This window comes from Pseudonaja textilis, chromosome 3 (genome assembly GCF_049901715.1).
Source record: "Pseudonaja textilis isolate UNSWEBS1 chromosome 3, rPseTex1.2, whole genome shotgun sequence".
Taxonomy (NCBI): domain Eukaryota; kingdom Metazoa; phylum Chordata; class Lepidosauria; order Squamata; family Elapidae; genus Pseudonaja; species Pseudonaja textilis.
Window position 1 is genome coordinate 7551102 of NC_141992.1, and position 27815 is coordinate 7578916.

The following is a 27815-nucleotide window of genomic DNA, read 5'->3' on the forward strand; positions in this document are numbered from 1 at the left end:
TACTTTTGGGTGAACACGTATAATATTACACTGCTCAGTGCCCTTTGACTTAATTAGCAGGCAAGATTTGGTCTGGCTGACGTAACATGTAATTTAAAGAAGAGAGAGATCATACCTATATAACTCCTTCAAGAAGGCAGTCCCTATTTATTTCTTTACCCACATCTAGCATTGATATAAAAATTGGGTCTCCCAACAATTCCAGTGTAAAAGAGGAAGTAGAAAAAATAGTAGTAGTAAGAGTAATAGCATAAACGATAGTTGTCGTAATAGTAGTATTAACAGATGTAGCAACAGCACTATTATTAATACCATAGTATAGTAATAGCATTAAAGGGTAAAGTTCCCTAAAGTCTATATTGTTGCTGAAAAAAAGGGATTTGGGCCAGTGGTTAAGGCAAGCGTTTTTTGGTCTAGTCTCTAGTCTCTAGGTTAGAAAGTAAAAGACTGAATTCCTCACCCCTCCTTAACTATGAAAGTCAATTAGGTGATTTTGGGCCAATCACCAGGAGACAATGAGTTCTAGTCCCGCCTTAAGCATGAAAGCTGGCTGGGTAACTTTGGGCCAATCACCAGGAGACGATGAGTTCTAGTCCCACCTTAGGCACGAGAGCTGTCTGGGTAACTTTGGGCCAATCACCAGGAGACGATGAGTTCTAGTCCCACCTTAGGCATGAAAGCTGTCTGGGTAACTTTGGGCCAATTACCAGGAGACAATGAGTTCTAGTCCCACCTTAGGCATGAAAGCTGTCTGGGTAACTTTGGGCCAATTACCAGGAGACAATGAATTCTAGTCCCACCTTAGGCATGAAAGCTGTCTGGGTAACTTTGGGCCAATTACCAGGAGACAATTGGTTCTAGTCCCACCTTAGGCATGAAAGCTGTCTGGGTAACTTTGGGCCAATCACCAGGAGACAATGAGTTCTAGTCCCAGCTTAGGCATGAAAGCTGTCTGGGTAACTTTGAGCCAATTACCAGGAGACAATGCGTTCTAGTCCCACCTTAGGCATGAAAGCTGTCTGGGTAACTTTGGGCCAATCACCAGGAGACAATGAGTTCTAGTCCTGCCTTAGGCATGAAAGCTGGCTGGGTAACTTTGGGCCAGTCACTCTCTCTTAGCCCAACCCACTTCACTGAGTTGTTATTGTGGGGAAAATAGGAGGTGGAAGTGTGTTGGATATGTTCTCCGCCTTGAGTTACTTGTAAAAATAATAAAGGCTGGATAAAAATCTAATAAATAAATAAACAAATCAAAGGTTTTCATCACTGGGGAAGTTAACATAACACAGGTGGAGAAAAGGGATGGTAGGTGAGTTTTGCAATCACCCACAAAGCAGAGATTGTAATCATGAGAACAATCAGAAACAGGATAGCCGTAATTTGTATGTTTTGCTTGGAATTCAAATTGGAAATCACCAGTTTTACTATCTAGCACATTTCTCAATCTCAGCCACCTTAAGACGAGTGGACTTCAACTCCTATGATTCCATGCTGTCTAGGGACTTATGGGAGTTGAAATCCACGCATCTTAAAATGGTTGAGACTGAGAAACACTGATCTAACACATTATCTAGGTGCAGTGGTAGACTTTGAAGAGCCACTATTAATGTGTATAAATTTAAGATTAAAAATCACAGCTGGGAGAATTGATTTAAAAGGCAAGAAATTAGTTCCTGATTGCTATTTCCCAAACACGGGTGGAAGGATCATAGGAACAAATATCTCAGCGTTATTTTGCAAGAGTGTTTTGAAAGGCTTTGCAGATGCTGCATTCTCAAGATTATCCCAGAGGTGTTCTTTCCAAAAAGCAGCTGGACTTTCTTGTTGTTGGGTTTTTTGTTTTTTTTTAGAATATTGTGCTTTTAATCCAAGAAGCTCCTTCAGTTCAGAAGCTTCTTGGATGAGAAGCAAAACATTTTCAAAAAAGAAACCAAGAAAGTCTAATTGCCTTTTGGAAAAAGCACCTTTGGGACAGCCATGACCTGGACGAGTGAGAAACTCCACTGACGTTCCCCAGAAGAGACTACTTGATGGCCACAAAAAGTGAATGGAAAAACTCTGTAAGAGACGTGTAGCCCGAGAGGTGAGTGCGTTGATTGGGTAATAAATAAACATCCAGCTGAGACGGATGTGGTGGCAAGCCTAAACTTATGAGCTCAGCCTGCAGCAAACAAGTTACACCTGAACGTCAAGTCTCACTTTGGGAAGAAGGAGTTCCCGTGGCCTACAAACACATTCAGGTATCTAAGGACCCAGGAAGCATCTCACTTCACTTCTGCTGGCTCTGGGAAAGAGAAGACGGGAAGGCAACCTTGACTCATTGATCAACGAGCAATGAAAGAAGAAGCTATGAAGGTGACTGGGCTTTCCTTCTTCACCCCGAGCAGCTTGTTGGAAGGGCAGAGCTAAATCTCCTTGGAGAAACTTCCCAAGAAAGGGATGGACAATTTCATCCGAAAACATTTGCATTTCTTTCATACATTTTGGAACAAGTGTGTGCCCAACGGAGCCTCCAGTAACCATTCTTTCGAGTCCTGGGAACCGATCCCAGGATATTTACATCCCACCCTGGATCCTGACCCTGCTGAAGACAAAGCTTCCCTTCGTGGGGTGCTGTACAACTACACTGCCAAGAATGCCGAGGAGCTGAGTGTCACTAGAGGGGACAAACTTTATGTCCTCAAAGAAGAGGGGGGTTATGTCCTTGCAAGGCGTTTCTCTGGAGACAGAGTGGTGGGCTATGTTCCAGCCAGCTATATCAGCAAGGGAAGTGAGGAACCAGCCAGCCATCAATCGTAAGTACCAAAGACGTGGGACTGTCACTTGTCATCTCTATCCCTCAAAAGACTTCTAAAATGAGAAGTGTCATGCAACATTTAGGAAGGAAGGTTTGGGAAGTTGTGGAAACTTTCCAAACAGGCAAAGCTACTTATTACACAGCAATCTTGAGGGTGGAAACATCAAAATGGCCACTAGAGGGCTTCTAAGAGAGATTTTTCATATCTCTTTACTGCTCTCTAGTGGTTGTCCTGAAACTTGAAGCCCAGATATTGTAGCCTTATAGCTATCATTCCCCTGCGCTGCCTGCTCCCTCTCCACCCACCGTTTAATTTGTGTTATTGTACTTTTATCGTTTATTTTTGTTTCATTGCTTTGCTAGCATTATGTTTGCATTTTTATCATTATTTTTCACTTTACCGTTGTAAGCCACCCAGGGTAGCCCAATGGTGAGATGGGCGGCAAATAAATTTAACAAATAAATGTAATAAAGAAATCTGATGAGCAGCAACAGAAAGAGCATCAACAATAGGCTACAACATTTCATCCGGAGGTTCGGGTAGATGTGCTAAATAGCTCCCATTGGAAAAGAGAGAACGTATATTTTTTCTTTACAATTGCTTGATTGAGTTTCTTTGTATGTGATGCACTGCAGAGTCAATTAAGCTGAGTTATAAATGGCTATTTAGAGTAAGCTAATGCTTGATAAGCAATGGGCATATCAGAAAAAAGCTGTGTGTGTGTTTACTATTTCTATTTATCTGCCCTAAGTTCTTTAGTTCCCCAGACCTTGCTAGAGGTACAGTACAGGTAGCCCTCGACTTACAACAGTTCATTTTGTGACCACTTACAAGGCCACTGAAAAAACAACTGTTTTTCACATTTATGACCGTTGTAGCATCCCTATGATCACTGATCAAAATTCAGATGCCACAGTTATGATGGTTACCTCATCCCAGGGTCATGTGGTCTCCTTTTGCGATCTTCCGACAAGCGAACGGGGAAGTCACGTTCACTTAACATCCATGGTATTAACTTAACAACTGCAGTAATTCATTTAATGACTGTGGCAAGAAAGATGACAAAATGGGAAAAAACTGACTTCACCAATGTCTCACTTAAGAACAGAAATTTGGGGCTCAATTGTAAGTCGAGGACTACCTGCCTTTCCTAACTCCAAGGCCTTGTGATGGATATTTATGGAAATATTTTGGTGTCTTCACATGTATCAGAGGAAGTTAGGATTAGACATAGAACTTAGAATAACTTTATTGTCACTTTAAATGTACAGTAATTGGCGTACATTAAACTGATTGTTTTCCAGGCAGGATAAATCTTTGAGGAAGTTAATCATTTTTCCCAAGGCAGGCTGAAAGCAAATGTGACCAATCCTGGGGAACATTATTTATTTAAAACAGTCTCCCTACAATTTGCACCTTTCAACGCTCAGAATGTCTACCCATTAGGGACAAAGAACAAGCAGAGAATTCTGGGACTTGTAGTCACTAGGATAACTTGAGGGCATCATCTTGGAGAAAGCTGGTCAATTGGTGAGTTCCTTGAAAAAGTTTAGAGCCCAAATTCAAATTACGCAGCATCTCACAGCTTAACCTATGGTCCTATGAGAAGGATGCATTCAGCAGTATCTTTTTCTGAATTAGGAAATAGGATGTAAATCGCCCCATATAGATTAAAGCTACTTAGTGATGGATCTTGTTGTGACATTTGTTCCCATCCTAGAGAGACAGTTTGTCTAGTGGTTAAGGCACGAGCCTAGAAAGCAGGAGATTGTGAGTTCAAGTCCTGCCTTATGTATGAAAGCTAGCTGGGTGGCTTTGGGCCAATCACCAAGAGATGGTGAGTTCTAGTCCACCTTAGGGATGAAAACCAGCTGGGTGACTTGGGGCCAGTCACTGTGGCTCAGCCCAACCCACCTCACTGGGTTGCTGTTGTGGGGAAAATAGGAGGAGGGAGGTGTGTTGGATATGTTCATCACCTTGAGTTATTAAACTAATAAAGGTGGGAAATAAATAAATAAATAACCAAAACAAAACAAATGAACAAAACAAACCATCCCGATGGGTGGAAAATAGAATCTCTGCAACATGAGTTAGAATCCCAGGTGGTGCAGCCATTTGGATCCACTTGGAGACCTCAGTGGGTTACCTAAAATCATCCTAGGTTGAAATTAATCAAAGAGAGAAGCAACACAGAACTGAGAAATTTCCTGACAGAACAATTCATCCATGGAAGGTCTTGCCTTCAGAAGTTGTGGGTGCTCCAACATTGGGGGTGTTTAAGAAAAAATTGGACAACCATTTGTCTGAAATGGTATAGGGTTTCTGCTTGAGTAGGTAGGGGGTTGGACTAGAAGACCTCCAATGTCCCTTCCAACTCTGTTATTCGATTAAATCCAAGTTTGACTCTTGAGCTCAGCATTGATGAATGGAAAGTCCAATCAAAAATAAAATGGTGGCTCAATTGCTTGATGATACACTACCAAGTCATTTTGACTCCTAGTGAATCATGATGATGATTCCATGATGATCTATCTCTAGCCAGGTTCTGGATTTGTTTATGGAATGTTTATGCCTAATCTGATCTGAAACCGGCTCATTGGCCATTTTTAATCACGTAAGCCTCCTTTTTTTTTTAATGTAGTACACTATGGGTCTCCAAACCTAGCAACTTTAAAACCTGTGGACTTCAGCTATCAGAATTCCCCAGCCAGCCATTATTTTGAAATAATATGCCACTCATATTTGTCATAGTGATACTCACTTGGTCTTCTTCTCAATCTTAAAACCCATTCTAGTCATCAGTTCTGCTTGATCTTCTATTTTCATATTTTTGTTAACATTCATTGTCTTCATGTTGTTTGTCATGAAACTTGTTAATGCATCGTATTCTTTTAATTTGCCCCAAAGGTGTTTTTTTTTCTTCTGAACTGAAGAAGCTTCTTGGATGAGAAGCAAAATGTCCTCCAGGAAAAACAAAGAAAGACCAGTTGCCTTTTGAAAAAGAAGGGAAAGAAAAAAAAAACTTTTGGGACAGCCATGACCTGGGTGACTGAGAATCTCCATAGACATTTTAATTTGCTCGTTAATATTTCAATTCCCTTTGAAGGATTTTCCAGAACAACATCAAGTATTCTGCAAAAGCAGAATAAAAGTCTATTTTTTAATTCTGTATTGCCACAATTCTCTCATCTTAGAAGAATTTCAAGAACCTAAATTATCAAGAAAGTAGACAATGAGTTCCGTTCCTTTTTGTATTTCACATGCTTTTTTGTTAAGTCTCCTTTAAGAATTGTTTCTGCTTTCTCTGAAATGTAAAACGATCGTAGGTATTTTATAAAGTTCTCCCCAAAATTCACATCCTTCAAAACCTTTAACAAGAAAACCCAGATCAAATTGTCAAAGGAGTTTTCTGCATCTAAGATCAACACAGCTAGTTTTCCATTATATTGCTTAAAATATAACCTTCCAAAATGTCTAACACATTTCTAACCTTGTTAATATTTAACTGTAATTTAATTAAAACCCGATATTGATCCTCATGAATAAATTCTTGCAAAAGTATTTTCATCTATTAGCGATGATCAATATGAACAACTTGTAGCTATAGGGATATCAGCTGTATTGTATTTTTTTTTGTTAAAGTCAACGTTTATCCCTTTGTAGTTATTAATGCTACTGATTTCTTTCCAACTCTCTAGAATCCTTCCTCTCTGTAGGGCAGAGTTTGTCATGTTTTGTAAAGATTGTAAAAGTTCATAATAATAAAAGAAACTAGTGTGTCTCTGGAGATTCTCAGTTATCCAGGTTCATGGTCGTCCCAAAGATGCTTTTTTCAAAAGGCAACTGGACTTTCTTCATTTTTCTTTGAAGATGTTTTCCTTCTCATATGAAAAGCTTCTTCAGTTCTTGGTGACTGAAGTTTTCAAGTCCAGTGATCTTTTGAAAAACCACCTTTGGGATAAAAAGCTGTTCATCATTCTGGCCCAGGAATCTTTCCTAATTTAATATTTTTATAACCTCAGAAAGTTTCCTTATTGTTATAGGTCCTTTCATAATCTCTCTCTTATAAAATCTCTGTAGATTTTATTTCTTTAGATCTTCATCTATTTTCTCTAGAGCAATGTCACTTCCTTTATACAAATTGAAATAATGTTGATGAAAATGCTTTTTGTAGGACTGCATTGATGATTAATACAATATCTCCTTGTAATTTCAATACCTTTCTTCTCTTTTTATGTTTTATGTGCTGTCTGCTTCCTTGGCTTATTCACAAACTCAGTTTTTTTTCCCTTTACATAATTCATTTTTATCTCCTTTGCTTTTACTGTTAAAATGGATAATTGCTTTCTAAAAGCTTTACTTTGTTGAGCAATACTCATCTTCTCTGGGAATTCCTTTAATTCTTCTTCTTTCTTAGCCAACTTCTTTGATGTCCAAATCAAGTCTGCTCTTGAAAAGAATCTGTGCCTGTCGGAAAAGTAGGTATCCACTCTTGAATTGCTGTATCAACCAGCCCTAAATTGTCCATCAAATCAAAGGAAACGTTTGGCATTTTGCCCTGAGTGATTTTAATATTTTTCTCAGGAGTTCTGTCCAAATCTGTTTCTGGCAAAAACATTGTAAATCACTCTCACTTGAATGTGGGACTCTGAAATGACCATATATTTGAGTCAGTTAGCAATAACGCCAGATGTGGTCACTCGACTCCTGGGGGCGGCTATCAGTACTTTGAATCTAGGTTATAAGTACTTTTGGGGGGAGTTCATTGTAATTTCAGACAATTGCTAAGCAACAGTCATAAGTCAAGGATTACCTGCTTCAATATAGGTAGTCCTTGACTTATAACCACAATTGAGCTCAAAAATTTATGTTGTTAGATAGGACATTTGTTATGTGAGTTTTGCCCCAGTTTACGGCCTTTCTTGACACAGTTGTTAAGTGAATCACTGCAGTTGTTAAGTTAGTAACATGGTCGTTAAGAGAATCCTGTTTCCCCATTGACTTTGCTTGTGAGAAGGTCACAAAAGGGGATCGCATGACCCCAGGGACACTGCAACCGTCATAAATATGAGCCAGTTGTCAAGCGTCTGAATACTGATCACGGGACCATAGGAAGCTGCAAAGGTTGTAACTGTGAAAAATGGTCATAAGCAGGGGTGGGATTCAAATTTTTTAACAACCGGTTCTGTAGGCGTGGCTAAGTTGGTGGACATGGCTTGGTGGTCATGTTATTGGCTGGGTGTGGCCAACTCAATATCACTCACATCGAGGCATGCATCTCCTCGCCTGGCCTCTCATGACTGTGGGGATGCTGCAATAGTCGTAAATGTGAAAAAGGGTCATAAGTCACTTTTTTCAGTGCCATTGTAACTTTGAATGGTCATTCCACACAAGCAAAGCACCAGGAAAGGAGGGGAAAAAAAACTCCAGAGAAGTTCCTGAGACAGGAAGTCTAGTCCTGCTAAGAATGTAATAAGGGGAGGCAGTTTCTGTAAGCAACACCAGAATGTTTCCTTCCTGCCTTCCTTACAGGATTAGGCCAGTCATTTCTTCTAACAACCGGTTCTCCGAACTGCTTAGAATGTTAACAACCAGTTCTAACGAATAGGTGCGAACTGGTAGAATCCCACCCCTGGTCATAGATCACATTTTTCAGAGTCGCGGTAACTTTGAATGGTCACTAAACAAATTGTTGTAAGTTGAGGACTACCTGAAATGGGACTGCGCGCACATCAAAAAGGAACCGAGTGCAGAAATGCGTGCACCTGTGCACACCAAAAACCAAAAGCGCAGCTCCTGTAGCACACATATGCATCAGCTGCCTGGTCTTTTGGCTTCTAATGCACATGCGTGCATGAAGACCAGCTAGCCAGCCGGTTTCCCAATGTGCATGTGCGCTAGCCAGCTGGTCTCCCTGTGCACATGCGTGTTAGAAACCAGAAGACCTGGTGGCCAGTCGGTTTCTAACGTGCATACACGCTGGCCAGCTGGTCTTTGCACATGCATGCTGTTCTTCTGGTTTCTGGCGCTCCCACGTGCATGAAGACCAGCTGGCCAGTGTGCACTGGAACATGGAAGAGCAACGGGTGATGGCTGGCATGCCCAGAGAGATAGCTTTGTGTGCCACTTCCGGCATGTGTGCCATAGGTTCACCATCACGGGTATAAGGTCTCCTGCTTGAGCAGAGGGCTGGACCAGAAGACCTCTAAGGTCCCTTCCAGCTCTCTTCTGCTTGAAGTGGGACATAAGTCACAAGAGGTAAGAGGAGGTCATGGGATTTGGGGCATTGGTGAACATTTTTTTGCAACGGACCATTGAAGTCCCGCCTCTTTTTTAACCTGTGTCACCTTTTATCTAGATGGTTTACTATTTCTCTTCAATTAATTCCGTTCAGACCCTTTATTTATTTATGGTGACCCGAGGGGTTCTATTTACCTTTTTGTTTGTTGTGTTTTGCTCACTGCTGCAGAAACATGAGAAATGGGCTGTGTTTGTGTGTCACACTTCACCCGGTTGCTGAATTAACCCTTTTTTCTGGCTTTGCACAATCAACTGAATCATGCATTAACCAAATGGGCTAAAGTTGCACAACATGTTACACCTCAGGCAGACACACAGAGGCACACACAAAACAAGCTAAGGTGAACTCTTTTGCAAATGAATCTGTTGGGTCACCTGTGTCTACGACTTTTTAAAAAGATTTCTTCCTCTTTCTTTTCTTTTTATTTTCTTTTTCTTTCTTTTCTCTTTCTTTCTTTCTTCTTCTTCCTCCTCCTCCTCCCTCCTCCTCCCCCTCTTCCTCCTGCTCCCCCTCCTGCTCCCCTCCCCTCCTCTCCCTCCACTCCTCCCCTCCCTCCTCCTTCTCCTCCTCCCCTCCAACTCCTCCTCCTTCCCCTCTCCTCCTTCTCCTTCCTCCTATACCTATTCTCCTAGTGACGTTTCTCTTCCATAAGAAAATTGTGCTTTTTCAGAGATCATATTCTGGAATTAGGGATGTTCATCAGGTGTGGTCAAAAAAATATGTTTCACATATTTGTTTGTACCAGGTACAAACAAATATGTGAAACATGTTCTGTATTAACATTCTTGAAGCCCTGAATTCTGATTGGTCCATATGGACTGCAACTTGATTGGCTAACTAAACTCCTGTGATTGGTGCGTTAAGAATCTACCGCGATTGGCTGAGCCGATCGTGGGAGATTCAAAGCGCTGCCATTGGCCGCTGAGCCACCAGCCGGCTGAATAAAGCCAAGCGGCTCGCAGGTCTTGAACCGTTCTGTATATTCAATAAAGAGATGAATGTACACTTTGCGCCTCGCCTCTCAATGCGACCCGATCTATCCAGAGCCGATCTACCAGACTCAACAAAACACACATAAAGGTAATTCATTTTACAACCACAATTGGGCCCAAAATTTAAGTTGCTGAGCAAGACCGTTAATAAGTGACTATTGCCCCATTTTACATCTTTCTTGCTGCTGTTCTTAAGTGAATCACTGCAGTTGTTGAGTTAGTAACATGGTTATTAAGTGAATCGGGCTTCCCCGTTGACTTTGCTTGTCAGAAGATGGCAAAAGGGGATCACATGACCCTGGGACACTGCGACCATCATAAATGTGAATCAGTTGCTATGCGCCTGAATTTCGATCATGTGACTGTGGGATTGTTGCAAAGGTCATACGCGTAAAAAATGGTCATAATTCCCTTTTTCCAGTGCTGTTGTAACTATGAAAGGTCACTAAACAAATGGTTGTAAGTGTGATGACCCAGGGCGTGTGACACAAAAATAACAAAGTCACCAAAGTAGAATAAATTCCCTTTAATGCCTCCAACTTGGCCCCCAATGTCCAGTTATCCTCGGCTGGATATCAAACTCTTCAAAAAACAGTCTACGAAGGACAGAGATGGAGTCCGAACTCAAAGTAAGGATAATTAGAAATTAAAAAAAACCAACACAAACCACACTGAAGTAATTAACACGACAGGCCAGGATGATACTCTACCTGACTCTGTGGTTTGTTCCCAAACCCCAAAAACTTTAACCTTAGACTGTCTACTACTGACCTCACCCCTTTCCTAAGAGGTCTGTAGGGGGGTGTGCATAAACGCACCAACGTGCCTACCGTCCCTGTCCTATTGTTTCTTTTTTATTTTTCTTATATGTATCCATTTCATATATTCATAACTATGTTTACATTTATACCTGTTATCTTATAATCGCTTGGCGAAATAAAATTAAATAAATAATAAATACATAAACAAATAAATAAATTGCAGACTTTCAAAGGATAACAGCACCCACAGCACCCACAGTTGCCAAAATCCAGATAAACCTCGACCAAGATAATGCATGCTTTGCTTCCAGCAAGGAGCCATGTGCAAACGCCCCACTTATATCGTGTTCTCCCAGCTGCAACTAATGAAAGGGATCAGGGCCTTTTCCTCTCTTGTAAGCCACGTTGCTCCCTTCTCCGTTCCTCCCTGCGTGCCCTAAGATGAAGAGGGGGTGGCCCTGGCTCTGAATGCCCAACTGGACTGTGCCCTTCCCCCATTTCTTCCACAGCTACAGGAGCCACACTCCCCATCCCTGTCAGCTGCTCCCCCTCCCCCTCAAAATCAGACTCCAACAAGAGCATGACAGTAAGTTAAGGACAATCTGTAAAACCACACTGAAAAAAGTGACTTACTCCTGTTCCTTGCACTCACGACCATCACAGCATCCCCACGGTCATGTGATCAATACTTGGGCACTCGGCAACCAGCCAGCATCTCTGGGACAACCATGACCTGAATGACTGTGAATCTCCATAGACATTTAGCTAATCGCTTTGGGATGAACCCCCTTCGGATGGTGCAGGGGTATGGACGGATTTCCGGAATAATTGCAGACTACAGGCACCATTTGCACTTCAGTCTGAGATGCAGACAGCACAGACTCATCCCCAACAGCCTCCTGCACCTGCCTTCAACGGTGAAGGGACACAGGGCAGAAAAACATCCTACAGAAAGCACAGCTCCTTTCAGCAGTTCCAAGAAGGCTCCACACCCATTTGCACCACTCTGAAGACACAGACAAAACTCCAAGTGGCCTCAATGACTCTCTAAAATGGAGGCAAATGACCAGCTATCTGCAAGGAGTATCTGCTATCTGCAAGGAGTATAAATCCTTCCATTCCCCACCATCCCGTCGGAGCTGATGAAGCCGTTGTGGTTCGCCGGCAGCCGGTGCAGACAGCAGAGGTATCAGACAGTGAGGACCAAAGAGAACCAGTCAGGGAGTCTGCTGAGGACTTGAACGAGGGTCCTGCATCCGATGCAGGGATGGGGCCAGGACCATCTGGGAGTGGGGTGCTGCCTTCGGAGTCTGGCAGCAGCGAAGCAGAGGACCTAGGGGAGCCTGTTCCCAGTGCGCATGTGCACAGAGCTGCTAGAAGGTGAGAGCAGCTGAAGCAGCAGGGGTGACTCGGGAGTAAGGCTGGGAGGTGATTGCCCCTCCCATCAGGGATAAAAGTCAGACCTCAATGAGGAAAAGCTTTGCAGGAAGCAAAGCAGTTCAGTAATCTCCGAGTCCTTCATGAAGCTCTGCACTCTGGTCAGTTTATTCTGGGTTTTTTGGGGTTGGTTTATGATTAGCCTTAATCAGACTTCTGTTTCTTGGCAAGGACTCTACAGCACTGAAAAGCATGCTGTTATCTGGAGGAACTAATGTCTGATGAGTTTTGGCTGGGAATCCAAGTAATTCCCAGCGTCGCATTAAAAAAAGGTTTTACTTTTAAATTCAGTTTGTGTTTTATTAAGTTTGATGAAGCCTGGGTCAGAACAGAAGCTTCTTGGAGGAGAAGTGAAATGTCTTCAAAAGAAAAAGAAAAAAACAGTCCAGTTGCCTCTTGAAAAAAGCACCTTTGGGACAACCATGAGCTGGATGACTAAGAATCTCCATGGACTTTTGGCAACCGGTATATATATTTATGATGGCTGCAGCATCCCAGGGTCATGCGATCACTTCCCAGCTGGTTCCTGATAATCAAAGCCAGCAGGGGGAAGCTGGATTCACTTAACAACCACCTGGTTCACTCCACAACCTCAGTGATTTGCTGAACAGCCAGGTCAAAAAAAAAAAAAAGGTCATCAAATTAGTTGTGACTCACATAACCGCCTTGCTAGCAATGGAAATTCCAATCCCCATTCTGGTCATAAATCAAGGACTACCTGTAAAAGAAAAGGCCTAGTTTCCATCATACCGTCGTGCTGTCATAAATGACTTTTTTGACCCAACCTTGTGACACCACTCCTGGGGGGCGGGGGGGGGGAATAGTTTGGCTGAGTAATAATATGCTCCGGATGGAGAGAGAGAAATGTAAAAAAATGCTCAGCTCCAAATCCTGTTTTGACAGGATGATCTTTATGAAACACCCTGCAGGTATTTGCGGCTCTTCCTATTGTGTTTTCTTTAAAATGTTGGTTTTTTTTGAGGGGGGAGGGTGATTGTGTTGAAAGAATTCTTCTCTCATCCTGTCCAAGCAAAGGAAATTATTTTTCAGCCAGCTGTCAAGCTAGGCTAATATTTATCAGGGACCCACAGGCCTCCGCCCTGAAAATTATAGTTAGTTTAAGTGGCTTAAAATAAAACACACCCTGGCTAAAACGAAGATGAAAGTAGAGTTAATGGCCTGGAACAGTGACTTAATGGTCAAAGTTGATTGGCCGGCCCAAATCAATTTTCAGGCTGAAAAAACCAGACAAATTCATTCAGTTTCATATCGGACATTAATACAATTGAGCGAGTCCAGAAGTATTTCGTGAGAAGAGTACTACACTCCTCTGCTCGCAAGAGAATACCCTACATCAGCAGTTGCCAACTGGTGGGCTGTGGCCCACTGGTGGGCCATGAGAAAATTTTGGTGGGCTGCAGAGAAATCTCACCCCCAGAGTACCCCCCCCCAAAGTAATTAATCCAGGCTGCGCAGAAACACAAGGCTGTGCCGCCCACATGGCCTGTGGGAACCCTCCCGGCCCACTCACTCCTTACTCGGCAAACTTGCCTGCTAAATTGCTATTTTTTCTTTTTCCGATTATCAGCTGTTCTGCTGTGCCGGGAGATTTAGATTAGCTAGGAAGCAGAAAATGGTTGGATTTCTTGCTTTCTAGCTAGTCTTTTGATCTTTGGCTCTGCTTTTAAGCATAGCCGAACCTCCCTTAGGACTGAAGGTTCTATTATTCAGTGCAGACTCACGGCAAGCAAATTTGAGAGAGTGAGCTAGCCGATGGCAGAAAGATAGATCACTGAATGATTCTGTGAGCAACTCAATTTGCCTGCCTGCTTTGCCTGATTTTGGGTAAAAGTTGCTCTTTTTTATTAAAAAATATCAATATTTACATACATGGTGTGTTGTGAGTTAATTTTGTGAGTTTGCTTGCTAGCAAATTTTGTGAGTTTGCTTGCAAGCAAATTTTATGTGACAGACTGAGCTAGCCAATGGCAGATAGATAGATCTCTGAATGAATCTGTGATTCTGTAAGCAACTCAATCTGCCTGCCTGCTTTGTCTGATTTTGGATAAAAGTTGCTCTTTTTTTAATAAAAAATTCAATATTTATATAAATATTTATAATATTTACATACAAGCCATGCCTAGCCAGTCACATGACCACCAAGCCATACCCACAAACTAGGCAACACCCACAGAACTGGTTAGTGGTCCCTGGGATTTAAAATTATAAGTTTGGTGGTCCCCGAGGTCCAAAAGGTTGGCGACCTCTGCCCTACATCACCAGGCTTGAAATTTTGGGCTTCAACAACCTAGAACTACGCTGCCTACAGCTGGACTTAAGCGTAGTACACAAAATTATCTGCTACAATGTCCTACCCGTCAATGACTCCTTCAGCTTCAACTGCAACAATACTGCATATAGCAGATACAAACTCAATGTAAACCGGGGGGAGTGAGGGGGTTGCACACACATGTGCAGGGGGAGTGCAGGGGGGATGTCACATGTGCATTGCATTATGGGTGCAGGCACGCGTGCGCACACGTGCACACACTTTGGCATGCGATGACAGAAAGGTTAGCCATCACTGACATAGTCTCCATGATGACCTGATGACATGATGGTGGCCCCTTTATCACCATAACTGAATTGTTCCATCTGGCTGTTGGTCATCCTCTTCTCTTTCCTTCCAGCTTTCCCGACATCAAAGCCATCTCCACAGAGCTGGGTCTTCTCATAATTTTTCTGAAGTAGGATCACTTGATCCTGGTCATTTGTGCCTTGACTAAGAACTCTGGTTGATTTGTTTAATGGTGGTTTATTTGTCATTAGATCTTCTTGAGGCTCTGGAAAGAATGCAGAGAAGAGCAACCAAGATGATTAGGGGACTGGAGGCTATAGCATACGAAGAACGGTTGCAGGAATTGGGCATGTCCAGTCTACTAAAAAGAAGGATTAGGAGTGACGTGATAACAGGGTTCCAATATTTGAGGGGCTCAACCTATTGTCCAAACTTGCATCAGAAGGCAGGACAAGAAACAATGGGTGGAAATTAATGGAGGGGAGAAGCAATCTCGAAGGCGGGAGAAATTTTCTGACTGTGAGGAGTTAATTAGTGGAAGAGCTTGCCTCCAAAAGTTGTGGATGCTTCATCACTGGTGGTTTTCAAGAAAAGATTGGACAAACATTTGACCAAAATGGTACAAGGTCTCCTGCTTGTGCAGGAGGCTAGACTAAAAGATCTCAAATGTCCCCTCCAGTTCTTGCTATTTTCTTGGCTGCCTTTGGCAGAGGTCTCCAAACTTGGCAACTTTTAGACTTGTGGACTCCCAGGATTCTCCAGCCAGCTATGCTGGGAGTTGAAGTCCACAAGTCTTAAAGTTGAAGACCTCTGGTCTATTTCATTCTCACAAGTCTTTTCCAATGCCAAAGTTCCAAGCCACTTCTGCCTCTTCAAAGTCCAGCTTTCATTTCCATGGAGCGTCACCATAGCTTGCACAGTTCTGATCCGCTTGGTCACTTACTATCTGCAAAATGTTACCGTGTCATCCACGTTGGAGGAGATTTCCTCTATTAAAATGTTTTTCCACTGGTTCTACAAGTTACTTCGTTTCCTGTTGTTTTTTCAATCGGTTTTTAATACTATGGTGCGTAGGCGGATTCTCCTGTCTAAAATCAGGCATAGCTCTTATCATGGACAGGACATACCTGGTCCAGGAAAACTTTGGAAGAGGATATTTGTTGCTCAGGCATGAACTGTGGAGTCCTCCTCTGAGTTTGGTGGTTTTCTTGCAGACATTTCACGACCCAGCTAGGTAACATCATCAATGCCAGAAGGGAGTTGGGTTTGCGGAGAGGAGGAGGAGGAGAAGGAGGAGTAGGAGCAGGAGAAGGAGCAGGAGGATATGGGATCCTTGGTGCTTTCTGGGCTTGGTTATTTTCTTGCAGACATTTCATTACCCAACTAGGTAACATCATCAATTCTAGAAGGGAGCTGGGTTTGTGGAGAGAAGAAAAAGAGGAGGAGGAGGAAGAGGATTGTGGGATCCTTGGTGCTCTCTGAGCTTGGTTGTCTTCTTGCAGACATTTCATTACCCAACTAAGTAATATCATCAGTTGTAGAAAGGAGCAGAGTCTGCATTATGATGCTATCTAGTTGGGTAATGAAATGTTTGCAAGAAAATAATCAGAGAGCACCAAGGACCCCATGAGAAAATGTGTTCATACCCTAAGCATTGTTTTTGTGCCTTTTTTTTTTTAACCTCAGAAAAATTCCCTAAAGTGGCATCCTGGGGTTGTGCCTGGATCCCACTGGATCCCAAAGATTCCCTGGCACATAACATGTTTCCACTCCAGCAATGAATCCATACCAGTTTTGGACCTAAGCAAAAAAATATGAAATATAAATAGGTTCATTATAGTGAGCCCCAAATCTGCTGACTTTTTAAAATCAGAAAAGAATGTTATTTCCATGCTTTAAAAAAAAAAAAAAGGAATCAAGAATAACTTTTAATCATTTCTTCCCTATGTTTTCTTAGTTCATTCCAGTCTGACTTTGCATGGCTTAACCATCATAATAAAAATTAAGAATACAGCAATCTGAAATGAAACACCTTACTCATCATCCACATGGACACATCTGTAAATTGCTTTGCATTTACAATTTGATATCAAAGGCATTTTTTAAAGTCAAAACAAATAATGAGGAAATTCAAGAAGTGCATCAGTAGGTCGGAATGTGGCTGACTAAGTTTCTCCAGACTTATAGGTGAATTTATGAGGTGAGAAATGCTTTCAAAATCCTTGTTTTCAGCTCTGGAAAGTTTGCTTCCAAATTTGAGAGCTACGTTCCACCTATCTGGTTAATTGTAGCTTGCAATAACAAGGAAGAAGGAAATGAATGCACTGCAGGTTCAAGAAACAAGAAATATATGCTAAATAGTCATATTTCCACCATTGGGCCAAAAGTACTTTGAGACATGAAGTCAACAGCTTGAGGTTGAAGCTGCAGGCTAATGTTATGCAATTGTAATGAATATTGTGGGGGTTTTCCAACTTGCTGGATGAGCAACTGCTTTGTAGAGGAGCAGATCAGTAGGTCTTTTCGATGCGAGATCAAAAAGACCAGAAATTACCAGTAGAAGAGAATATATCTAGCTCAGGGTTGAACTGTGGGGTCCTTGGTGCTCTCTGAACTTGGTTTTCTTGCAAACGTTTCATTACCCAACTAGGTAATATCATCAGGATTAGAAGGGAGTGGGGTTTGGGAGGAGGAAGAGGAGGAGGAGAAGGAGGAGGAGGAAGAGGAGGATTGTGGGGTCCTTGGTGTTCTCTGAACTTGGTGGTTTTCAGACAATGTTTACCAATGAGTGTGCTGAAAAATATGCGTCCAGGAAGGAAATTGTAATTTGTTTTCTTTATGTATGGAGCACTGGTTGAAGAGATTGTACAATTGGTGGGAGCTCAGGAGAAGGACACTAACTAAGATGGCATTTTTGGCATCCTGGTCCATTGAATCATAGCTGGTGGCAATAGGCATTTCAGCTTGGCTGATCTGAAAACTGCTCATTAGGATTAGAATGGCATTTGGATGTAAACCACCTGGAAATGCCAAGCTGGGGATCTTCTAAAAATGACCCAGAGGAACCTAGAATGATAGCGCTGGAAAGGACCTTGGAGGTCTCATAATCCGACTCTCTGCTCATGGCAGGAGTTCTTATACCTTTCTGGACAAGTGCCTGTCCAATCTCTTCTTAAAAGCTTCCAGTGCTGGAGCATTCACAACTTCTGGAGCGAGTAGTTCCACTAGTTAATTATTCTAACAATCTGGAAATTTCTCCTTGGTTCCAGGTTGCTTCAGAATTGGAAGGGACCTTGGAGGTCTTCTAGTCCAACCCCCTGCTTAGGCAGGAAATCCTATACCTTTTCAGACAAATGATTGTCCAATCTCTTCTTAAAAACTTCCATTGTTGGAGTACCCAAAACTTCTTTGTCGCTAAGCAACAAAAATGTTGGGCTCAATTGTGGTTGTATGTTGAGGACCATCTGCACATTCATAGATATATAAACAAAGGTTTGGCTGGTTTTGGACTACAGTCTAGTGATGCTCTTTTGCTATAGTTCTCAGGCTTGTTTTTACTCCCGAGTTTCAGGTTGCTTCTCTCCTTGATTAGTTTCCATCTGTTGCTTCTTGTCCTGCCTTCAGGTGCTTTGGTGCTTGACTCCCTCTTCTTTGTAGCAGCCCCTGAGATACTGGAGCACTACTGTCACACGTCCCTCTAATCTTCTCTTTATAGGCTAGATATACCTATCTTCCCTTAACTATTCATCATATGATTTAGCCTCTTTAGCACAATGTTCTTTCTGCGCCAATTCAGGAAGCTCAAACTGTCCAAGGAGCTGCTGATCCAGTTCTACAGAGGAATGATTGAGTCTGTCATCTGCACCTCTGTAACTATCTGGTTTGGTTCTGCAACCCAACAGGACAGACACAGACTTCAGAGGATAATTAGGAATGCAGAGAAAAACTATAACTACCAACCTGTCTTCCATTGAGGACCTGTATTCTGCACGAGTCAAAAAGAGGGCTGTGAAAATATCTCCAGAACCCTCACATCCTAGACATAAACTGTTTCAACTCCTACCTTCAAAATGACATTGTAGAGCACTGCACACCAGAACAACTAGACACAAGGACAGTTTTTTCCCCTAACACCATCACTCTGCTAAACAAATAATTCCCTCAACACTGTCTAACAATTTCCAAGTTTGCACTACTATAACTATTAATCTTCTCATCACTCCTTATCACCCATCCCCTCCCACTTGTGACTGTATGACTGTAACGTTGTCGCTTGTATCCTTATGATTTATATTGACTGTTTCCTAGTAGGATTTGATTGCTTATTGTACCCTATGACTACTATTAAGTGTTGGACCTTATGATTCTTGACTCTTGATGAATGTATCTTTTCTTTTATGTACACAAAGATCCTATGCACCAAGACAAATTCCTTGTGTGTCCAATCATACTTGGCCAATAAAGAATTCATTCATTCATTCATTAATCACTAACTGTCAAATGCTCCTCCAAGGAAACTTTACCTTATGTTTTCTGCATAGTTAGTGCTCGACTCATAACCACTCATTTAGCGACCACTTGAAATTATGATGGATCTCCACAGGGATGCTAACAACCCTGTTCTGAAGTTACAATAATCAGTAACTTGCAATCGCGTGACTGCATTTCTGGTACTGGGGAACCAGTCCACATTTACAGCTGTCTGAAGCTTCCCATGGTCACATGACTGTTTTACAACAGCTTTGTAGGAAAACCAACCTTCATTTCCGGTTTTGGGCGAAACTAGCCCATTAGTGAGCCATTGTTTGTGTAACAATTATAGCGTTTGTTTAATGACCGTGGTGTTCACTTCACGCCTCCTGCAAAAAAAAAGGTCGTAAGATTGGGTCAGTTACATGGGTGAGCCTATTTAAGACCATCATGACTTACAACCCTGATAGGCAGGCTATATTATGGTCATACATTGAAGACTACCTGTTTTGAGGTTGGATGCAGTGGGAATGTTGAAGGCCCCTACAAATGGCAGGTGATTCTGGAGTTGGAGTCCAGAGGCATCTTGCATACATCAGATTATGTGAAAATCCACTTACTACATCACAACAAGAAGGAACAACGCAAGTTCTGCAGCCTCGTTACATCTAAAAGATGCTTAGATGAATTAGTCAGATGCCATGATGTGCCTATGCCTACCCAAATCAGAATCAGAATAGAGCTGGAAGGGACCTTGGAGGTCTTCTAGTCTAGCCCCCTGCCCAAGCAGGAAATCCTTTTTACCATTTCAGACTATACAGTCTCTTCTTCAAAACCTCCAGTGATGAAGCATCCACAACTTCTGAAGGCAAGCTGTTCCACTGGTTAATTGTCCCCACCGTTAGGCAGTTTCTTCTAAATTCCAGGTTGCTTCTCTCCTTGATTAGTTTCCATCCATTGCTTCTTGTCCTGCCCTCTGGTGCTTTGGATGCTGTCAAAAGACCTGAAGGACAAGTTTAAGAACAGACCATTATGGAGAAAATCTATGCTGTGGAGATAGACCATCATTTAAAGGCACTTAATCAGTCCCAGAGAAGCCAGGAATAGAAGCCAATGAGAAACCATGAGTTAAAGATGGCTTACGATCCTGACTTGATTGCAAAGTTATCACTTCTGACTTGTTTATCTCTTTAAATAAAATGAGAAGCTTATTACCTCCATTGATTTGCACAGAGTTCCTTCGCACTAGGCCTGCCAACCAACTGGCACAGAAGAGAAACATAAGTGGCCTTAGGCTTAATTCACATCCAGATGGTGAAATTATGCCAGACATGCTATATATTCCAGCCTACAAAAATACAGTTTCAGTCCAGGAATTTTGCCCAGGATTCCCTAATGCAACTAGCTAATAAATCATTTCCAGATTTCTTAAGCAAGGGTTTCCCACCAGGGTAATTTCCAGAGGGAGGAGTATAGACTTCATTTCCCAGAATTCTTCACCCAGCATAGCCACTGAGGAGAATTCTGGGAGTTGAAGTTCACCTGTTTGGAAGCGGCAGCTCAAATTAGAAAAAACACTGATTTAATTTGGAGGCCCGATTGCACGACAGAGCAAAAGGAAGAATCAATATGGTGTAGCGGTGAAGGTCCTGGACAGGCCCCAGAGAGTGACAGCAATCTTCCCACGGCCACAGACTGGAGGGGTTTGAGCCAATCTCTCTCTCTCTCAGCTCAACCAACCTTACAGGGTTGTTGTGGAGACCAATAAAAGGAGGGAACGCTATCCTGAATGAAAAGGAAGGATATAAATTAAATCAATAAATTTGAGACTGAGTGGAGCAAGTGGCCAGTTTTAAGTTTCTGGGTGTTACCATAAAAGAGGACCTAACTTGGGGTGCCCGCATAGCAGCCCTGGTCAAAAGGGCCCAGCAGAGAATATACTACCTGAGACTTCTCAGAAAACAACAACTGAATGAAAAACTGCTGGTGACCTTCTACCGCTGTACCAGAGAGAGTATCTTAACTTACTGCATCTCTGTATGGTTTGCCAATTGCACAGTGGCAGATAGGACAGCGCTCCAGAGGGTTAACGTCATTGCCCAGAGGATCATTGGTTGCCCTCTCTCCTCTTTGGAAGAGCTTTAGAGCTCCCGCTGCCTTAAGAAAGTTCAAAACATTCTCAAAAATCCATCTCATCCTGGGCACCCCCTTTTTTTGAACTATTACCACCTGGCAGGCGGTACAGAATAATAAAAACAAGGACAAATAGGCTGAAAAACAGCTTCTATCCCAGGGCAGTAGCTCTTTTGAATTCTGCTGTATAGTGAAGTGTTGCTGCGGTGTTGGGGTTTTCAATTCAAATGTGTGGAGTGTGAAGGACGCGTGTTTGTGTTTATTTTCATGGTCATGATGTCCACTGAAAATGGTGTTTGATTTCGTTGTACCAGGTGCAATGACAATACAGTAAACTAACTAAATATCAGTGATGAATTGGCTCCATGATATTTCTTTCTCTTTTTTTTTCTTTCTTGGACAGCTTTCTTGATTCACTGTTCTGTTCAGCTGGCCTAATGGGGCAATTATTGCAGAGAAAAAGGAAACCCGAGGAAGGAACAATGCCAACTTACTTGTTTGCAAGCTGCCCAGGGTAGTGTTACATCCTCCAGACTCCTAATCATCATTGTTGCTCTTCTCTGTAGTCTTTCTAGAAACTCAACATCATTTTTTTTAATATTGTGAGGACCAAAATTGGATGCAATATTCCAAGTGTGGTCTTACTGAGGCATTATAAAGTGGTACTAACATCTTCTGGCTGGCTTGGCTTGTTCCACTTGTTATAAAAAAATATCCCAATAAAAAGGAACAGGAAACAGCAATACAAAAAAAACAATTCTTACTTCAAGAGTCAGAGGTTTTATTTCATGAGCAATTTGGAACATGAATAGCTATCATAACACAACTTACATCAATAACTCATTGCAATGAGGTCCCCTGATGTTGTGGTTCGCCGGCAACCAGTGCAGACGGCAGCGGACTCAGACAGTGAGGAAGAAAGGGGACCAGTCAGGGAGTCTGGAGAGGACTTGGATGAGGGTCCTGCATCCAATGTAGGGATGGGGCCAGGACCATCTGGGAGTGGGGTGCTGCTTTCGGAGTCTGGCAGCAGCGAGGCAGAGGAGCAAGGGGAGCCTGTTTCCAGTGTGCATGTGTGCAGAGCTGCTAGAAGGCAAGAGCAGTTGAAACAAAAGGGGCGACTCAGGAGTAAGGCTGGGAGGTCACTGCCCCTCCCATAAGGGATAAAAGTTTGCAAGGAAGCAAAGTAGTTAGATCGGTTCCAAGTCATCCTCATGCTCTGTGTATTTAGTTGTTTTTTTTTCTTATACTTCGGTTGGTTTCTGTTATAATTACTTGGATACTTCTGTTTTTGGCAGCACTGAAAGGTGTGTGCTTATCTTGGGGAACAGTTTAAGATTAGTTCGGGCTGGGAATGAAAAGAATTCCCAGTGTTGCAATAAAATAGGTTTTGCTTTTAAAACAAGTTTGTGATTAATTACGTTTGACGAAGCCTGGGTCAGAACAATGGACATGGCTGAATCTGGCAAGGAGTAGCCATGGCCGGTGGCTCTGAATACATCCCAAGACATTCTTTTTATACTTTTCTGCACGCATTTCACAACTTACTTCCTTGTTCTTACTTACAGACAGGCAGTCTTCACATATACCTGTGTACATCTCAAACCTCCTTCCCTCAGCTACTTTCAGTTCCTTATTTCTCGTGGTTTCGTCCTTCCATGTCCAATTATATTTATAAAACTACATACTTTGCAAAATCATGTCTCACAATTAGCAACGGTTCAGCAGGATTACAAGTAGTTCTGGTACATTTTGAAATCATCCTATCTAAAACTTTGGTTCATGTCTTCTTATTCTGGGGCCTGCTATCATCCAAAGGCCTTGTTGAATCTGATAGATCAATAGCCTATATTTTTTGTTTCCCACATACCTAAAGAAAAAAAACGTGGGGTCAGAATGGTGCTTTAGGCAGTTCTATGGTGCTTTCAGACCCCTCTGCCCCATTTATGGAACGAAGAGGAGAGGTCTTCAATCCAAGATCATCTTCCATTCCCTTCTGTAAGATCTACCCTTCTTCCAGAACGTTCATAGCTCCAAGCTAGAGATCTGATGGGGCTTCCATAATCTTCCTTTGATGTTTCATTCCATCACCTTCACTTCTGGGAAAGCTTTTACCATTTTCTGTTGATGGACCAGGTGGAAGATCAAAGAGGTGTGAATCACTTGGTCTGGATCTTCTGACATACCTTCATTATTTCAGGGTATCCATGATGCAACCCTCACTACAGGGAGGAGTCCGTTCCCAGGAGCTTCAGACTGTCAAATATGCGAAGAGAGTTTAGATCAGGGGTCTTCAAGCTTGATGGCTTTAAGACTTGCGGACTTCAGCTCCCAGAATTCCTCCTCTAGTCATGTTAGCTCAGGAATTCTGGGAGTTGAAGTCCACAAGCCAAGTTTGAAGACTCTTGATTTAGAACATTTGAACAGTTGGGGTTTTATGGGTCTGAAGCCAAGAAGAACAAGAGGCAGAGCAAATAGGAAGTGGAAATTTACTTGGATACCAAAGCAGAAAATTGTCTCAAAGGTGCTTTTTTTGGTGGCTCCACATAAATCCTTCCACTTCCCCACCATCCAGTCAAGGGCTGAAGAAGCTTCTTGGATGAAAAGCAAAACATCTTCAAAGAAAAAAACAAGAAAGTCCAGTTGCCTCTTGAAGAAAGCACCTTTAGGACAACCATGACCTGGATGGCTGAGAGTTTCCATAGATACAAAGCAGGCGTTTGCATAAAGGTTGCACAAGCCACATACCAAGTTACAAATAATTTAACAACAGGTTTGCCCAGGGTCAGGTTGGCTGTTGTGGGAGGCGTGGCCCATCCTGGTCCTCCAGCTTCTCCACATATGCAGGACTAGCCTCCTGTGATGGCCAACCTGACCCTGAATGAACTGGTTGTTAAATTACCCACCTCCCATTATCAAAGTGGATCCTGGGTGCTGCGCTGCAATGAAGAAACAGGCGACAGAGCGGCTGGCACAAGGGAAGGAGGAGGAGCAGGGAGAAGAAAGTGGCTTCCTCTTTCCCTCATGCCAGCTGATCCGTTGCCCGTTTCTCCAATGCAGCACAGCGCCCAGGATCCACTTTGATAGTGGTATGTGTGTGTGTAATTTAACAACTGGTTTGCATGAACCAGTACAAACCGGCTGAATCCCACCGCTGGTTGTATAGTGGCCTTGGGTGTGGAAGGGATAAGAAAATCAATTGTGGAAGAATGTTGCTGGAAGCAATAACAACAATAGCAATAACTGCAGTTGGAAGAGTGAGAAAGTTGGGAAGGATAAAAATTCAGTCCTCACTGAAGAGGTTCTTTCTTTCCAGCACATGTCAAGACACCTTTACTTCACCAAAAGCTTTAAACAAGACTGATCCTGCAGGAAACTAAAACAAAAGAAAGGCTAATTATTTCAGTGAGGTTTTGAGACTAGACACTTATCTTGGAGCTCTTTTTCTTTTGATGAAGAAGACTCGCTTAAAACTTTCCATGTAATTACTGTAATTCCTGTATCTGCTCATTGGAATATGCTTTGTTCTGACCCCACTTCCCCCCATTTGTTACAGGGAGAAATAGCGTTTATAGCATCGTCATTTTAACCCACCAAAGATGGTGGAAGCTTCCTAGTGGATCTCGTTAGAACAGAAAAGAACAGAACAATATAATTGGAAGGGGCCTTGGAGGTCTTCTAGTCCAACCCGCTGCTCAAGCAGGAGACCCTATACCATTTCAGGCCAATGGTTGTCCAAACTCTTCTTAAAAACTTCTAGTGATAAGAGCTCTTACAATTTCTGGAGGCAAGCCATTCCACTGATTAATTGTTCGGTTTGTCCTTAGTTCTGGGTTGCTTTTGTCCTTGGTTAATTCCCATCTTTTGTTTCTAGTCTTGCCTACTAGTGCTTTGGAAAATAGGTTGACCCCCTCTTCTTTGTGGAAGCACCTCAAATATCGGAAAACTGCTGCGTTGTCCCCCCCTCCAGCCCTTCTTTTCATTAAACTAGACATACCCAAATTCCTGCGAGTGTTCTTCATATGTTTTAACCTCCAGCTCCCTAATAATCGTTGTTGCTCTTCTCTGCACTCTTTCCAAAGTCTCAACATCTTTTTTTTATAATATTGTGACCAAAACTGGATGCAGTATTCCAGGTGTGGTCTTACTAAAGTTTTATAAAGCGGGACTATCTTGATTCTATCCCTCTGTTAATGCAACATAGGACTGAATTGGCTTTTTTGGCAGCTGCAGCACACCGCTGGCTCCTATTTAAGTGATTATCCACCTGGACAATCCAAGATCCCTCTTACAATTACTACTAGTGAGCCAGCTACCACCTATAATATACCTGCACATTTGAATTAGTGGAGCCACGCCTACCTAAAGTTTGGATGGGAGATCTCCAAACTCTTCTTAAAAACTTCTAGTGATAGAGCTCTTACAATTTCTGGAGGCAAGGTGTGTCCGTGGAAGTCACTAGGAGCCAGACCTGTCGGGCTTTAGCCTTTTATAACATCACCCAACCTCTGCTGTGATATTGTAACTACAACAGAAAATCTGAGACTGAATCTTGTATAATTCAATCCCCACCAAATCTAGCTTTGTGACACATACTTGATGCCAATAAAAGAGAATGATTGTAACTCAGGGTTGAAATGAGGGATCCTTGGTACGCTCTGAGCTTAGCAGTTTTCTTGCCAACGTTTCATTACCTAAACTAGGTAACATCATCAGTGCTGGTGATGTTACCTACCACTGATGTTACCTAATTTAAGTAATGAAACATCTGCAAGAAAACCACCAAGCTCAGAGAGCACCAAGGATCCCTCACCTATGTGAGGGCCAGGGAAAAAAAAACACATTGCAAATAAGAAATTGCTATACCTTTTAAATTATAGTCATCAAATTAATCATGGTTAAAATATGGAAATATCTGGACAAAGTCTCAGGGGGATGGTATGAGCAGAACTGGTCTTTTCCTGAACTTGAAAATGTTCCAGATAAATTTCAGTGCATGACAAGCCAAAATAATGAATCACTGTTCTACCAGAGAGGATGGAATTTCATTGTTTATGTAAAGGATAAGCGTGGTGGAAACATCAGGTTTCAAGCCTCGTGGGCATGTTCCAGTGTACCAGTGCTGTGTAAATATTTTTAAACAAAATTCAAACAATTTTTTTAAAAAATCTGGAACAAGCGAAAACACTTCTGGGCTGCCCTGGACATGACTTAGAAGTTTGAAATGTGTTTCTTTCCTTATGATTTGTACCGAAGACAACTGAAAGGTTGGCTTATAGTTTAATCGGCTCTCATCTCTTTTCTTCTCAGCTGGTACATAAATGGAATCACAAGAAATAAAGCCAACCAGCTACTTCTCTCTCCCCCAAATCACCACGGCTCCTTCCTTATTCGAGACAGTGAGAGTAACAAGGGAGAATACTCTCTGTCAGGTAAACTACATCTTACTCTTCATGCCACGGTAGACCTCTTATCATAGTTGACCTCCAAAGGTGAATTGTTTTTAGGATTAATTGGATTTGGGCCTACCAAATTGAAGATCAAGCTGGATTCTTCCTCCTTATTTCTTGCCAGCAGAGATGTTCACATGGTCAACCTAGTCAAGATGGTGATTGTGATGGTATCATCAAACCAAGCCATGGTCCCCCAAAAAATCAAGATGATGGGGCTGATAATACAATCAAAGATCTTTTATCATGCTTAAAAACAGGTAGAGTTTCATGCCATCATGGATACCAGCTTGGCTAAAATTGGGTCCTGGCTGTAAAACTCAATCAGTAGAAGAGATGCTTAAGAGTTGGACTGTGGGGTCTTTGCTGCTCTCTGAGCTTGGTGGGGGGGCGTTTTTTTTTTTTGCAGGTGTTTCATTACCCAACTATGTAACTTCATCAGTGCTAGAAGGGAGTGGAGTTTAGGAGGAGGAGGAAGGGGAAAGGAGGAAAGAGGAAGAACTGTGGGCTCTTGGTTCTTTTCCTGCAGATACTCCATTACCCAACTAGGTAACCTAATCAGTGCCAGAAAGGAGTGGAATTTGGTCTCTAGCTGGATAATGAAAACATCTGCAAGAAAACAACCAAACTCAGACAGCACCAAGGGCCCCACATTAAGAATGATCTGGAGCTTTCTGCCCTGTGCAAAAATGGATTTCCCTGACTGTGCTTCAAATAGAGGCAGGGTAGGGACTATCTTTAGGACTGGCGGGGGATTTCGGGATTTGGAGTCCAACTCCTCATAAAAAGTTTCCAAGGAAGTGTGGAAAGGAAACTTCACGAGGACAATGGTGTCACCAAGCAGGAAAAGCCCAAAAGGAACATCAAGCCAGCCATAAAACAAACTTGCATAGGA

The 27815-nt window shown here is 42.4% G+C and overlaps 1 protein-coding gene across 1 annotated transcript in view; it reads left to right on the top strand.

Annotated features, from left to right (window-relative positions):
* The first annotated feature begins 2088 nt into the window (after window positions 1-2088).
* The window catches only part of SRMS (src-related kinase lacking C-terminal regulatory tyrosine and N-terminal myristylation sites), a 44977-nt gene continuing 19250 nt past the window's right edge, over window positions 2089-27815 (top strand). Inside the window, exons 1-2 of the mRNA XM_026697358.2 lie at window positions 2089-2795; window positions 26781-26902. Coding sequence (XP_026553143.1) covers window positions 2440-2795; window positions 26781-26902 — 478 coding nt within the window. The 5' untranslated portion in view covers window positions 2089-2439. The remainder of the gene's footprint in view (window positions 2796-26780; window positions 26903-27815) is intronic.